General features: G+C 39.9%; 1 protein-coding gene across 1 annotated transcript in view; it reads left to right on the top strand.

Moving 5' to 3' along the window:
- LOC126827249 (alkaline phosphatase) overlaps positions 1-7,362 on the top strand; it is a 44,902-nt gene extending 37,540 nt beyond the window's left edge. Inside the window, exons 9-10 of the mRNA XM_056102542.1 lie at positions 4,003-4,107; positions 7,067-7,362. Coding sequence (XP_055958517.1) covers positions 4,003-4,107; positions 7,067-7,281 — 320 coding nt within the window. The 3' untranslated portion in view covers positions 7,282-7,362. The remainder of the gene's footprint in view (positions 1-4,002; positions 4,108-7,066) is intronic.
- Positions 7,363-16,144: the final 8,782 nt, after the last annotated feature.

The raw sequence follows: 16,144 nt of genomic DNA on the forward strand, positions 1-16,144 counted from the left end.
AATGATTACAGTCTAAATGATGTTTAGTATATAAACCGTAATATTAAATTACTAATTTTGATGACATTATAGATATATAATTTAAATTTCCACTCTCAACTTATTCACTTTGTTATATTGTACATACTGTAGATTATCTAAATATTGTAATTATATGTATAATGATGAGTTTTATACTCAAAGTTAATAAAGAACAGAACGGAACTGACACTGACAGATCTTATAAATACAAGGATGAACCCCCTCGCATTTACCTTTAGCAATCACAACCAATTCCCAGAACCAAACTCATTAGGTTTAACGACCAATTGACAACATGTCATTGATTGCTAGCCAGATATTTGTAATTGTATCTTTGATCGAAATATTTGACAGTATGTTTTATTCGAACCTTGTTTTTCTCGAATACAAATACATTGGTTTTTGAAGTTCGAGATTTCGTTGTTTTACTGTGTAGGCTGCTTACAAGTTGGGGGTATCTATTTATTCTAGAAGGATTAGCACGCGCGCGCTGTATCATATACGGTCTGTCATTGAGTTAGCTGGCGGGGTTTCGATTCTTTCTTCGGTTGTGCGTGACAAAGAGTAGGGTCGCCTGTCCAATCTCGTGGGTTTTCTCCGGGTCCTCCTGTTTCCTCCCACTGCTAAAGACCCCTACGCGCAAGCGAATTATTGAAATAAAATTGAACCATGTGTTAGTCTCGAAATGACCTAGTTTGTGTCGAGTGGACGTTAAACCCCATTTATCTCTCTCTCTCTCTCTCTCTCTCTCTCTCTCTCTCTCTGAGTATAAACGTAATTTACACCTGCCGGGAAGCTGTAATTTAAAGGGGATGTTGGGTGGCCGAATGGTTTAGATCATAATGTTTGTCATTGGGTCAAGAGACGTAGTTTAGATTCCCCGCTTGAACGTGACAAGACGTAATGTCTCCTGTCCAACCTCCTATGTTTTCTCTATGTGCTTAGGTTTCCTCCCTCAGGTAAAGCCCCCTCCCCCCCCCCCCAACGTGGAAGCGAATTATGGAAATATTTTTTTTTACCACATTCGTTGGTACTGTTTCAATACTACACCTATTTGTGACGTTGGTGGTGGTGGGGGGGGGGGGGGTACTGTTTCAATGTTTCATCTATTTGTGACGTTCGGGGGTTCTATTTAGATATTACATCTTTTTGTGACGTTCGGGGGTACTGTTTCAATGTTATATTTATTACAAGCGAACTGTTATCGGCTTGACGACGATTCCATGCTACACTAATTTATAAAGTAAAAACTATTTTACTCTCATAAAACGTGAGTTATACCAGTAAAAATGGCGTCATCCGTCTATAATGTGGCAATCAATAATAATTACCCGAGGGAAGCGTTTACGTTAAATAATATGGCCGATGAGATGAAAAGTTTCATTCAATCATGCGTATATTTAGCTATTAATTGCTGTAATTGCAGATGACTATATAAAATGGTTTGCCCATTTAGAGAGTGACTTTTTCGTGTAGAAAGAAAATTAATTTTGTTTTTTGCTGTTTTAAAAAATGTTCCCACAAAGCACACTGCATGATGTACGTACGTCTTCATTCATTATCCGGGTAGGTACTGATGGTAAAACTTCATGTATTTTATGTGCAACCCACGTGACGTGGTGGGGTGGTGGTATGATCGGGTCTTAGGGTGAAGGAAATGAAATGAAATGAGGTTTAACGTCCTACTGTTCTGCTGCTATACTGGGCTAATGAAGACGGGCATACGCCATACAGTGTGCTATCGCCTACTCTTATATCGAATTCCAACTGCCAAGGGATATTTAATGTGCATTCCAATGTATACACGGGACCTCGGTTATTCGTCTCATCCGAAGGACTAGACAGCTGTCCTTGTCCTTAGGGTGAAGGTGCAGATCGTTGAATCAATGCCGGTGTTGTTGAAGGCAATGAGCCAACAAAGACTGTCTATGCTTTCAGCTCAGCAAATATGATGGCTTCTATATATTTTTTCTGTAGCTCTTCCACAATTAATGAATTGTATGTAACGGTAATGCGACAAACGGATTTCCTGTTTATTGAAAAACAAACTTCCGCCTACACCCACGGGAATGTCGTGTTCAATGCATTTTTGATTCCATTACGGTTTCGCGGTTTGATTCGGTACCCTTTTTGACACCGCTCCTTGTGTATCAGCATGACTGCGCACTCTTTGATTCTGTGTTTTCATGTGGAACCTACTCTTGGTTATAACATGGAGAATTTATTGATTGTATTACTTCCTTCCTTCATTTCTCAGGGGGGAGGGGGGCGAATAGTTAGCAAGTGCGCGCTGTATCATAAGGTCTGTCATTGAGTCAACTGGCGTGGTTTCGATTCCCTGGTTGTACGTGACAAGGAGTAGGGTCGTCTGTCCAACCTCGTGGGTTTTCTCCGGGCCCTCCGGTTTCCTCCCACTGCTAAAGACCCCTACGCGCAAGCGAATTATTGAAATAGAATTAAACCATATGTTAGTCCCGAAATCACCTAGTTGGTGTCGAGTGGACGTTACCCTCTCTCTCTCTCTCTCTCTCTCTCTCTCTCTCATAACTATAATGGTCAAGGTCGCCTTTTTGTGACTAAAAATCATAAGAGCACGAGCCAAACCGGGCATCAAATCGAACCGCGAAAACGGTACCAACATTTCATGCAAAATAATCTGATTTGATAATCACCATAGACGCATTTATTTTCAATATCTGCCATTAAACTTAAGTGTTTATTTGGTAGATAAGCAGTTTCAATTTCTGAATATACATCTGAAACATAATCTACACCGTTAACGACACGAATACCTCCTTTTAGCCCATTGTTCGCAGAGAATAAATCCCGCAATCAAATAATAACAACTGCTAATGAACACTATATCGACGCAGCATGATTCCTTGTTTATTGTCTGTTGCTTGTTTTATGGGCTTTTACTATTTTAGAGGGCACCACGAAGGCCATATCCGTAATTCTACGCTTACTGTACATCACGCAATATTAGAGAATAAACATGCTCTGCAATAAATTCGATATGCGGCTAAACAAAGGATCATTTTGTCTTTTGTCAATTCAAAAATAAAATTCACATTTTTTTTTCTTATAAATGATGCAAGATAGTGCTTATACATCTAATAACTATGATATATGGTGGTTATACAGCTATTAATAACTATGGTATATGGTGGTTATACAGCTATTAATAACTATGGTATATGGTGGTTATACGGCTAATAATAACTATGATATATGGTGGTTATATGGCTAATAATAACTATGATATATAGTGGTCACACGGCTAATAATAACTATGATATATAGTGGTTATACGGCTAATAATAACTATGATATATAGTGGTTATACGGCTAATAATAACTATGATATATAGTGGTTATACGGCTAATAATAACTATGATATATGGTGGTTATACGGCTAATAATAACTATGATATATAGTGGTTATACTGCTAATAATAACTATGATATATGGTGATTATACGGCTAATAATAAATATGATATATGGTGGTTATACGGCTAATAATAACTATGATATATGGTGGTTATACTGCTAATAATAACTATGATATATGGTGGTTATACGGCTAATAATAAATATGATATATGGTGGTTATACGCCTAATAATAACTATGATATATGGTGGTTATATGGCTAATAATAACTATGATATATGGTGATTATACGGCTAAAAATAACTATGATATATGGTGGTTATACTGCTTATAATAACTACGATATATATTTGTGTTTATACGGCTTATAATATTTATGATATTTGATGGTTTTACTTGTTCGTGACAAGGAGTAGGGTCGCCTTCCAACGTTGGGTTTCTCAGGCTCCTCTGGATTACTCCCACTTTTAAAGTTTCCTACGCGCAAGCGAATTATTGAAATATAATTGAGCCATACGTCATCTCCCGGAATGAGCTAGTCCGTGTCGTGTGGACGTTAAACCCCATTTCTCTTTCTCTCTTTCAGGTGTAGCTGGAAAGGCCAGTGATAATAAATATTATACAACTTTAATTTATGGTACTGGACCAGGTCATGCATCGCCCAGACACGACGCTTCTCATCATCACACACGTAAGCGAACTTCTTAATAAACATGATTTCTTTCTGCTAAACACGTACCGGTGGATCTAATATTAAGTATTGTCTATGCCATTGTATTTTGTGGGATTACTCTGTGAACCGGGGGGGGGGGGTGGATGGCTGAATGGTTAGCGTGCGCGCAATGTATCATAAAGTCTGTCATTGAGTCGACTGGCGTGGTTTCGAATCCCCGGTTGTACGTGGCAAGGAGTAGAGTCGCCTGTCCAACCTCGTGGATTTTCTCCGAGTCCTCCGGTTTCCTCCCACTGCTAAAGACCCCTACGCGCAAGCGAATTATGTAAATAAAATTAAACCATATGTTAGTCCCGAAATGACCTAGTTTGTGTCGAGTGGACGTTAAACCCCATTTCTCTCTCTCTCTCTGTGAACCGAGATTAAACACTGTGCATATATATGTAGCATCTCCTGTTTCCCTTAAACCACTATATATCCAGGGAAAGCCGACGATTCATAACACTATAACTAGATTCGGACCCGTGCCTTTCACGTTGTAGAAATAGCGATTTATATATTGTAAAAATGAAATGAAAAGGAGTTTAACGTCATACTGTTTTGATCCAAACTGGGCTAATGAAGACGGGCATACCCATACAGTGTGCTATGAGGGAAATTTTGCCCGGACAGCGGCACTACGGCCTACTCTTATATCGAATTCCAGTTGGGATCTTTTACGTGCACGCGAATGTATACACGGGACCTCGGGTTTTCGTCCCATCCGAACGACTAGACAGCCGTCCTTGTCAGGCCAAATACTGTATAAATAGAACATGTACATTTACAATTTATTTCTGCCCTTAACGGTTTATACCCATACAGCGAACAAAAGTTTGTTAAATAGTCCCACGATGTTCTTTATAACGATTATTTGGAAACTCATCAATCAAACCAGATATCCAAAGAGAATGATGCTCTAATTGTTTCGGGGTTAATCCATGACCTCCATCTCTTTTCATCTCCTGGCTATTTGGGCTAATTAGGTAATTAGGGTAATTAGGGTTATTAGAAATTAGTATTCAAATAAAACTTATGCAAGAACAATCTTTAAAGACCGATCTTTACGAAAAACGCGTACAAAAATGTTCTTAAAGAACAATGTTAAACCAAATTGGTATCAAGAACAATCTTTAATTTTTGAAAATGAAATGAAATGAAATGGGGTTTAACGTCCTACTCCTATACTGGTAGGGTGGCCCATGTACTCACAGAAATACAGTCCACCGCTGATAGTTCGAGACTACCACTGAAGCGTGCACATTCGCCGTGCCGAGACCAACTTTCTGACAGTATGATACTATAAATAGCCATGGCACGTACAATTCTCTACAAATCTATCAACTATTACAGCCGTAAAATATTTATTGTTGACGATTTTGGATAGAAGTTAAATTAAGCTTCTTGGTTATTACAGCAGATTTAGAAATTACGTTCGTTTCATTTTTTAAATCGCTTTATCATTAACTGTACCGTTAAGAGCGGCATCTTTTGGTTTAGTACAAATAATATATCTGAATCACTCGGGTTAGGCAGGAACATGATACTAGCAGTAGTTTCATTTTACTTTTACAAGCTTCTTAAAACGATTGTTGAGCTACCTAACGTGCTTATTTCTAAATTCAATTTCTTGTTCTAGCTTTCTGTTACGTTTCGTAAAAAAGTAGTCTTGATTATCCCGACCTGTCAATCAGACGTAGAATGATCGATAGACTGGTTAAGCGAGACTAATTTCAAAACAAGGGCACGTAACCTATCTTTTACTCAAAAGTGTCTGGATGTTATGGACGACTCTTGGAACCAGTTTTCAGTCTATTATTTATAGATGATTAATGGTCATAGCTTATTAAGTACAACATGATCGTTTATTTAGTGACTATAATTGTGTGAAACTGATTTGAGGCTTGGCATATATATAAATATTGTGGCGTAATTGTCGAGATATATGGAGATATTTATTTATGGTGGGTCACCCTAATACTGGGCTAATAAAGACGGGCATACGCCATACAGTGTGCTATGAGGGAAATTTTGCCCGGGCAGCGACACTGTCACCTACTCTTATATCGAATTCCAACTGCCAAGGGATCTTTTACGTACATTCCAATATATACACGGGACCTCGGTTTTTCGTCTCATCCGAAGGACTAGACAGCTGTCCTTGTCAGACCCTCCGTTCTGCACCACTGACAAGGGCAAACCACGTCGGAAAATCGGGATGAACTTTCTCGGCCAATGCAGGGATCGAACACACGACCTCCAGGCTAGCGAGCCAGCGTCTTAACCACCCAGCCACTTTAATTTTTGAATATGAACAATAATTTTAAAGAACAATCTTAAAAGAATGAAAAAAGGGGGGGGGGTGCATTCACTATTTCATTACTCTTTTTATTTTTAAATAATTGTCTCCATTATATCAAAGTTATTGTGTGAAAACTTAAAACAAGTAGTGAAAAAAAAGCAAAAACATTCTGACCACTTTAAAGTAACCTGGGCCCTTATTCGCGAAAACTTAAACTAAGATACAATCGAAATTTTAAGAAATACTGCAATTCGATTGGCTGACCAATATGCAAATTGGATATATGCAAATTGATTTTACTGGTCAGCCAATCGAATTGCCCAGTATTCCATAAAATTCAATCTGATTAAAATACAGATATTATATTTCGTTTCGTTTTTTATACTTTCGATGGCCTACACTACATGAAGATCTGGCCAGTTATACTGAGAGGTTGCGTCAGGGGTCATACGGGCAGTTTTCGACCCTATGACGTCAGACATTGATTAATCAATCAGTGTTGACTTTTCTAGTGGTTTAATCGCAGTTCCGTGCATCGGTTGCATTAAATTGTGTCATGTCTTAATCTCGAAAGATGTATCATTTATTACGATATTTTATGTAGTTTTATTAAAGGTATTTTTTGTTATTTTCTAGTGGTAGAAAGCTACAACCAAGATGCTGCGGTTCCCACTCATTCAGAAACTCACGGCGGTGAAGATGTGGCTATCTACGCTCGAGGACCATACGCCCATCTTTTAACTGGTGTTCACGAGCAAAATTACCTTGCTCACGTCATGGCTTTCGCCTCTTGTGTGGGTCCATACAAACAGTCTGGTGCGTGCAGTCATAGCGGTGGCATAATCGGTTAATGAGTTATAATCTTATGTTGATTGGTTTTTTTTAATTACGTGGGTTATGTTTTGTTAGCCAATAAATTATATTTAAATTAATTCGGTTGACCTCCACAGGGTAGTATAGTTTAGAAAGTTTATATTTATATTTTTATTTATGTACGTCCACTGAAGAAGGGTGTGTTGGATGGCCGAATGATTAGTGTGTGCGCGTTGCATCACAAGGTCTGTCATTGAGCCAACTGGCGCTTGTTCGATTTCCCAGTTGTACGTGACAAGTAGTAGGGTCGCCTGTCCAACCACGTGGGTTTTCTCCGGTTCCTTCGGTTTCCTCCCACTGCTAAAGATCCCTACGCGCAAGCGAATTACTGAAATAATACTGAACCATGTGTTAGGTCATTTTCCCACTCCAATGGAGCATAGTCCATAGTGATATGAACATTTTGCCTGGGCAGCTTGAACAATCGCGAGGTTCTTCTCACCGCACGCATGATTTAAAGTCGCGAGTCCATATCCCCTACGGTGTGACTACTTCCCCAACCCCCTTCCCACAAGTTAAAGGATTGGGGCATTAAAATTGACACAGAGAATATAACGTACGAACAGCTACATCACTTAAAATGTCTACACAACACAGATGCTACTGGGTGTTTTTATTTTCAAAATCCTTTTAACTCTACAGAATATGTCATCGAGACACGAGGGAAGTCTTGAGATCAGCATTCTGTTTCAGAGTATATTATTTTTCAAGTTTTGTATGAAGTATACACTACTATTTCTAGCTGAGATCGCTACTTAATCCTCAAAATTTAACTCAAGTGAGCGCACCTGTAAAGTGCCTATCAAGGGTTTGATAGAGTGTTATAGTTGTACGATATATTTCAGGATTGTCAGGTGGGGAGTCTTATAGAACTCACCAACTATCAAGTGCTTCAGTATGTTAAAGATCCTAAACACCACTTTCGTGAAATGAAATGGGGTTAAACGTTCTACTTTTCTGGCCCGACTAGGCTTATGAAGACGGACGGACAAATGCCCTTGCCAGATCCTCCGTCCTGCACCACGCCATAAAATCCCAAGGAAATTTCTCGTCCAGTACCGAGAGTGAAGAACCCGAGACCTCAAGGCTAGCTAGTCAGTTCAACCCATTTGTTGGTCGATATTATAGCTCGGACGTTAAACCCCATCTCTCTCTCTCTCTCTCTCTTTCTCTGTTTCACCACTGGCAAGGGACACGCTGTTTTACTGATTGATTGGTATCTGTGTACAATCTCATTGTTATTTTCTCTGTTTGAAAAACAGTTAACCTGGTGGTGTGGCTATAGCCTTTATCCTGGCTATAATTTAATTCTCCAAGATTCTGTACATCTCCGTCCAGATGCATATCGGAAGCCACACACCGTGTATATAAATATTCGGTCCGCGCACCTTGTTACAAGTTACAATACCAGATAGTAGCTGGTAAATTGGTTTTTAATTCAATCATTCTGCGTGTCCGCTCCCAGTAATTTGGTCATGTTTAGAAGCTAACCAAGTAAAGGGATCGTGATGGTAATAGAACAGTACACAGGCTATTGATTGCATCTCTTTTGCTCGCCCTAAACACTTCTACATCATATAAACTACATTATTATGATGATAAATGAAATAACTGATATCGGTTTATAACTCTAAATGGACATTGAGAACATGGAAATCAAGGTTGATGTATTTTTATGATTTCTCCCTACGGCCTTATTATTATTCTTTCATGCGAAATGATAAATACTTGGAAGTACTTGTAGGAATTATTGAGTGGTCAGCTGGAGACCTCTCCCCTCTCCTTCTCAACTAAATATAACAGCCAAATAACACGAAAGGAATTCGAACCTCCGAATTGGATAAACATTAATTTGGTATCATGTTAAGCAGGGGCGGATCCAGGAATTTTTGCAGGAGGGGGTTTGCCAGGTTCCTGAGACAATTTATCTCCCCCCCCCCCTCCTCTCGCATGGTCTCTATGGTCATTTTGGAGTATATACATACACATTGAGCTTTTTAAACAGAGAAATTCAACACCTCGTTTGATGTCAGTTTGTATTATGAATTAATACAATGACTTTGTCATTCAATTTCATGGATGCAAAGCATTAATTGTGATATCACATAAAGTCTATATCATTATCTCATGCTTTGAGTGCCCATGCTGTCCCACATCTGACGATAAAGGATAAAGCACACGGCCGAGAAACTTTTCTCATAAAAAGTACTGATTTACCAAAAAAATTATGTAGCTGAGCAGGGGGGGGGGGGGGGGTCGACCCAGCCCCTGGATCCACCCCTGGCTAAGACGTCATTCAGTAAAAGGTTATAGAAAGAAAATGGGTGGGTAAATATACTACATATTTGGCACCTACTCGTTAAGGTGATATTCTCTGAGAATTTTCAAAAATGAAATACGAACACAGCCACAGAGAGAAAATGGACCCGTAAATATATTACCTCTTTAGCAACCACTCATTAAGGCGATATTCTGTGATAGTTTACAAAAAAAGAAATACGAACCCAGGCATAGAAAGAAACTGAGCGGGTAAATATACTACAACTTTGGCACTCATACATTGAGGCGATATTCTGTGAGAATTTAGAAAAATGAAATACCAACACAGACACAAAAAGAATATACTTCAACCCTGGCACTCACTCATTGAGGCGATTTTCTCTGAGAATTTGCAAAAATGAAATACGACCACAGCCACAGAAAGACAATGGACCCATAATTATACTTCAACTCCGGCACTCATTCATTAAAGCGATACTCTCTTAACATTTCCAAAAATTAAATACGAACATGTTAGGCCACACCAATTTGCTTTTCTGTTCTTCCGGAACATCTGTTAAATATTTGTTTTTCTTATTTCGTATTCTTTATTTCGAATTGGTAGAAAGGGCACTGCCAGAGCTCCCCCAGATCTTGAAGTTCTGGGCTTCGGCCTGTCGGGCATATAGGTAGAAAAGCCACTCCCAGAGCTCGCCCAGGCTTCAGTCTGCCGTGCATATAGGAAAATCCGGGCATATAGGTATATCCGGCATGGAAAAGTAAAATAAGTTGGAAGGCTGCAGAGTCTTGTTTAGATTTTATACCAAAGAAAGAAAAACAACGAAAAACCGTTTGATCCGCCACTTCCCTATTTTATTTATTTTTCATTTCATTTCCTAACAACTTGTCTGATTGGATGAATTCGGCCCCGAGAAACCTTTCACAATGTAAAGTATAGTATTATTATGGGAAGTTTATCGGATTAGTGCGTGGATACAACTGCTTTATTCTATGTGAAAGACTCTTTAGAAATGTTTATCCTAGTTCTGTGCTGCTGTCGGAATCTGAATGGTATATAGGGCTGATAATAGTAATAGCATGTGACAAAGTGCTCTATAACTTTCATCAAATTGACCGATCATTTAGGTGCATAAAACTTATTGTCCCCACTTGTTGTTTTGATAATATATGATATTGACTTTTCAACACGTATATATTTTTGTTAAGGCACGAACTGGCTATGGTTTAATTAAGCATGTAATTAATCCCACATGTCATTTACAAACTACATGATCTGTATACACGCTCTACGTGACTTCAAAGGAAATACGCACTGGTCCGTAATCATACCATGATGTCATAAATAGACAATTCCATATATGCTCATGCTCTTATCTATTTTCTCTACTGTCGGAGGCTATATAACCAGAAGAGAGGCAGCCGAGGGACGAGCGGGGAGGATAAGAGAGGAGCCGAGACCGGCAAATGTGCTCATCCGAGTTCAGCCGCTGCCGATGCAGAAGTGAAATGAAATTAAATGAAATGAAATGGGGTTTGACGTTTACTGTTTTGCTCCGAACTGGGATATTGAAGACGGGCATACGCCATACAGTGTGCTATGAGGGAAATTTTGCCCGGACAGCGGCACTACGGCCTACTTTTATATCGAATTCCAACTGTCAAGGAATCTTTTACGTGCACGCCAATGTGTACACGGGACCTCGGTTTTTCGTCCCATCCGAACGACTACGATGCAGAAGTGAAATGAAATTAAATGAAATGAAATGAAATGGAGTTTAACGTTCTACTGTTTTGCTCCGAACTGGGATAATGAAGACGGGCATACGCCATACAGTGTGCTATGAGGGAAATTTTGCCCGGACAGCGGCACTACGGCCTACTCTTCCATCGAATTCCAACTGCCAAGGGATATTTTACGTGCACGCCAATGTATACACGGGACCCCGGTTTTTCGTCCTATCCGAACGACTAGACAACCTCTCCGTCCTGCATCACTGACAAGGGAGAACCACGCCGGAAAACCTTGATGAACTTTCTCGGCCAATACAGGGATCGAACACCCGACCTCCAGGCTAGCGAGCTAGCGTCTTATCCACTTAGCCACGTGGTTAAAATACTATATACTTTATTAATGTACCGTGTTGATGTTATTGTTTATGTTCCTGTTGTATTTATGTAGCTGTTTTATATTCTTTTCATGATGTAAATAAATTATATATTTACGAAACTGATATCTGTTAACACTAAGATAGTGTTACACAAAGTGATTATCAAGCCATTAATAATGATCAAAATAATCCGTGAAATTTGAAACTTTCAGGCATTTAATGTTACTATTTAACCATAATCACGACCTGGCTCCAACTGAGATATTCTAGTCATATTGATATAATCTTTGCCCACCATCTACGATTTTGAATACATTTGGTAGTCATATAGACGGTTAATGACAGCAAACGATCTCCGTTGGACTGTAATTACCGATCGCAGGTTTCAGCACTATATCAATGTCAATATCACGTCTAGCGCGTAGTCTACGACTGACAGTTCAACAAGCAATAATCAACCTGTGGCGGGGGAAACAGAGAGACAAAGACTCGTTATGAACGAGTGTCAGATTTAGAGGCTGGTTATTCATCTGAGTTCACGCCCTTTCCAATGCTGCCGAGACATCAAGTACTTTTGACTACGAGAGATAGAGAGGGGGGGGGGTCAGATTTAGAGGCTGGTTATTCATCTGAGTTCACGCCCTTTCCAATGCTGCCGAGACATCAAGTACTTTTGACTACGAGATATAGAGAGGGGGGGGGGTCAGATTTAGAGGATGGTTATTCATCTGAGTTCACGCCCTTTCCAATGCTGACTTCACATCCATTCCAGTGTTGGCGAGACATAAAGTTGACGAGACGAGAGAGGGAGAGAGAAATGAAATGGTGTTTAACGTCCTATTGTACTGCTCCGACTGGGCTAATGAAGACGGGCATACAGGGATATTTTACGTGCACGCCAGTGTGTATACGAGACCTCGGTTTTTCGTTTAATCTGAACGACCAGACATCTGCCTTTGTTAGGCCTTCCGCCTTGCACCACTGACAAGGGGAAAGCACGTCGGAAAATCCTAAAAAAATCTGCGGCCTCCAGGCTAGCGAGCCAGCGTCTTACTCACTTAGCCACCGTGGCTGGAGAGAGAGAGAGAGAGAGAGAGAGAGAGAGAGCTATGAACGAGTATCAAACGAAGAGGCTGGTTAATCTTCACCGGACTTCACACCCATATCGGGGCTAAATCTATTTGTTAAGGCCAGTTCAATTTTCGTCATGGTCGCTGAGATCTAAATAAGATTAGGGAACCGTGACTGTAGGCGAGATTGTAGCTTAGGGTTAGGATAAACATTGGGGCTAGGTCCAGGGTTGGGATTAGTGCTAGCCCTGTTTATTTCTCGTGACCTTTGACCAAACTTGAAGTTGGTCTTATCAATTAGATCTAACCCATCCATACCAATGTTGACGAGACACTAAATCATTTTGGCTACGAAGGAGGGAGAGATAGAGAAATGGGGTTTAACGTCCACTCGACACAAACTAGGTCATTTCGGGACTAACATATGGTTTTAATTTTATTTCAATAATTCGCTTGCGCGTAGGAGTCTTTAGCAGTGGGAGGAAACCGGAGGACCCGGAGAACACCCACGGGGTTGGACAGGCGACCCTATTCCTTGTCACGTACAACCGGGGATACGAAACCACGCCAGTCGACTCAATGACAGACTTTATGATACAGCGCGCACGCTAACCATTCAGCCAACCAACCTCCCGACGAAGGAGGGAGGCGTAGTCTTAAATTGTCTGAAATGATTCTAATGTGTGTTGCGGGTGACGCAATACACACTTTCTGAAATAGGCTTTGTCTGAAAATATTGAATGTTTTTCTCGTTCTCTGACTATTCTTATTTACGGGAAAGAAATAACAGATTCACAGATTCTTGTCTGCGGTCGGAACTATCAACACGCTGATTGGCTATTATTAACACGTATGTAATGAGTTGATAAAAATTACACGAACAAAGGGGTGATTACAATTGTCTGGGGAAAAGTGTCGGGTTACATGTAGCATTAGAGAGAGAGAGAGAGAGAGAGAGTGTGTGTAACGGCCACTCGACACAAATTAGGTCATTTCGGGACTAACATATGGTTCAATTTTATTTCAATAATTCGCTTTTGCGTAGGGGTCTTTAGCAGTGGGAGGAAACCGGAGGACCGGAGAAAACCCACGAGATTGGACAAGCAACCCTACACTTTGTCACGTACAACCAGGGAATCGAAACTACGCCAGATGACTCCATGACGGACCTTATGACACAACGCGAAGTCGCTAACTATTCGGCCAGGCGACCCTGGTCCTTATCACATGCAACCGAGAATAAAAACACCAGTTGACTCAATGACATACGTTATGATACAACGCGCACGCGCTAACCATTCAGCCATCCACTCCCCTCCCTGTAGCATCCGAAAACCTAATAGACCGGGAAAAAACCTAAAAGATACGTACTAACACAAAAATAGTTTAGATAATGAAATAAAAAAGGCCTCGTCTGTCTCTGATTTTAAAACTAAGCTGTATCCAACCTTATTTCCCAAAGTTAACAAACTGTTTTTCTATGGTGAACGACAATTCCAAATTATCCATAGTAAACTGCGTAATAATAAAAGTGATTTAAGATACCATAAGTTCCTTATGCACATATATGACAATCCTCGATGTGACTGTGATCTCGACCTTGAAACCACTGAACACTTTTTACTCTACTGTCCAAACTACACACTTCAACGAAATAATACCATTCATTTATTACCAATGTATTTTAGAAATATTACTTGCCTGCTCTATGGTAATGCCGAATTATCTCCAGACGTCAACAGCGATATCTTTTTAAAAGTGTTTACAAATATATTAAAGATACAAAACGGTTTACTCCGTAAAATACAACATTGGGGTGAGGAATTTATTTATTTATTTATTTATTTCTTATTTATTTTTTATATTTAATTATTTATTTATTTATTTATTTAAAATCATTTATTTGCTTATTTGTACCATAACTAAAATAATGTAATTAGTTTTTGTATGTATCATATATAATTCGACATTGGAAATATATTATACACCCAAACCAGAAGGAAGGAAATTAATATACGCCTACTCGGCTTGTTTTTGTATCCTATTATTTATGCCTTTTACATTGTATAATATTCTCGAAATAAATACTGTTTAAACCAAAAATCCACTGAAAGGGTTATTTGTGCCATGCAAGGGTTATTCCCCTTAGATCTTTTTCGAATATGTATATACCGTTTATATCAGTCGGTAATTAGATAAATTAATAATGATATAATGATATTTGTTGCATGCAAGAGTTATTCCCCTGAGACCTCTTTCGAATGAGTATTCATTTTATAAACATTAAAACCGATTGGTAATGTGATAAACCTTCAGTTCTTTAAAATCAGGGGGGTTGTATGGCTGAATGGTTAGCGTGCGCGCGCTGTATCATTAAGTCTGTCATTGAGTCGACTGACGTGGTTTCGAATCCCCGGTTGTACGTGACAAGGAGTAGGGTCGCCTGTCCAACCCCGTGGGTTTTCTCCGGGTCCTCCGGTTTCCTCCCACTGCTAAAGACCCCTACGCGCAAACGAATTATGTAAATAAAATTAAACCGTATGTTAGTCCCGAAATGACCTACTTTGTGTCGAGTGGACGTTAAACCCCATTTCTCTCTCTCTCTCTCTCTTTAAAATCGCAATCACTTCCAAACTACTATATTGTGAGGAGCAGAACAGTAGGACGTTAAACCCCATTTCATTTTATTTCACTATATTGTGAAAGAGAGAGAGAGAGAAATGGGGTTTAAAGTCCACTCGACACAAACTAGGTCATTTCGGGACTAACATATGGTTTAATTTTATTTACATAATTCGCTTGCGCGTAGGGCTCTTTAGCAGTGGGAGGAAACCGGAGGACCCGGAGAAAACCCACGAGGTTGGACAGGCGACCCTACTCCTTGTCACGTGCAACCGGGGATTCGAAACCACGCCAGTCGACTCAATGACAGACTTTATGATACAGCGCGCGCACGCTAACCATTCAGCCATCCAACCCCCCCTATATTGTGAAAGGTGAATCTCTAATAGAGAGAGGAGGGGGGAGGAGAGAGAGATATTAACGTCCACTCCACACAAACTAGGTCATTTCGGGACTAACATTATTGAAATAATTCCTCCCACTGCTAAAGACCCCTACCCGGAAGCGAATTATTGAAATAAAATTAAACCATATTTGAGTCCCGAAATGACCTAGTTTGTGTTGAGTGGACGTTAAACCCCATTTTTTCCTCTCTCTCCCCCCTCTCGCTCTCTCTCCCTCTCTCTCCCCCTTTCTCTCTCTCTCTCTCTCTCCGAGCAACACATGGGTCTGTAAGTGTAATGATGGCTAGTCTAAACTGGTGGAATAAGAAAATTACTAATGGACATCGTAACCGGACAACGTGGACTGTTTGAGGGGAG

The sequence above is a fragment of the Patella vulgata genome, chromosome 7 (genome assembly GCF_932274485.2).
Source record: "Patella vulgata chromosome 7, xgPatVulg1.2, whole genome shotgun sequence".
NCBI classification, from domain to species: Eukaryota; Metazoa; Mollusca; class Gastropoda; family Patellidae; genus Patella; species Patella vulgata.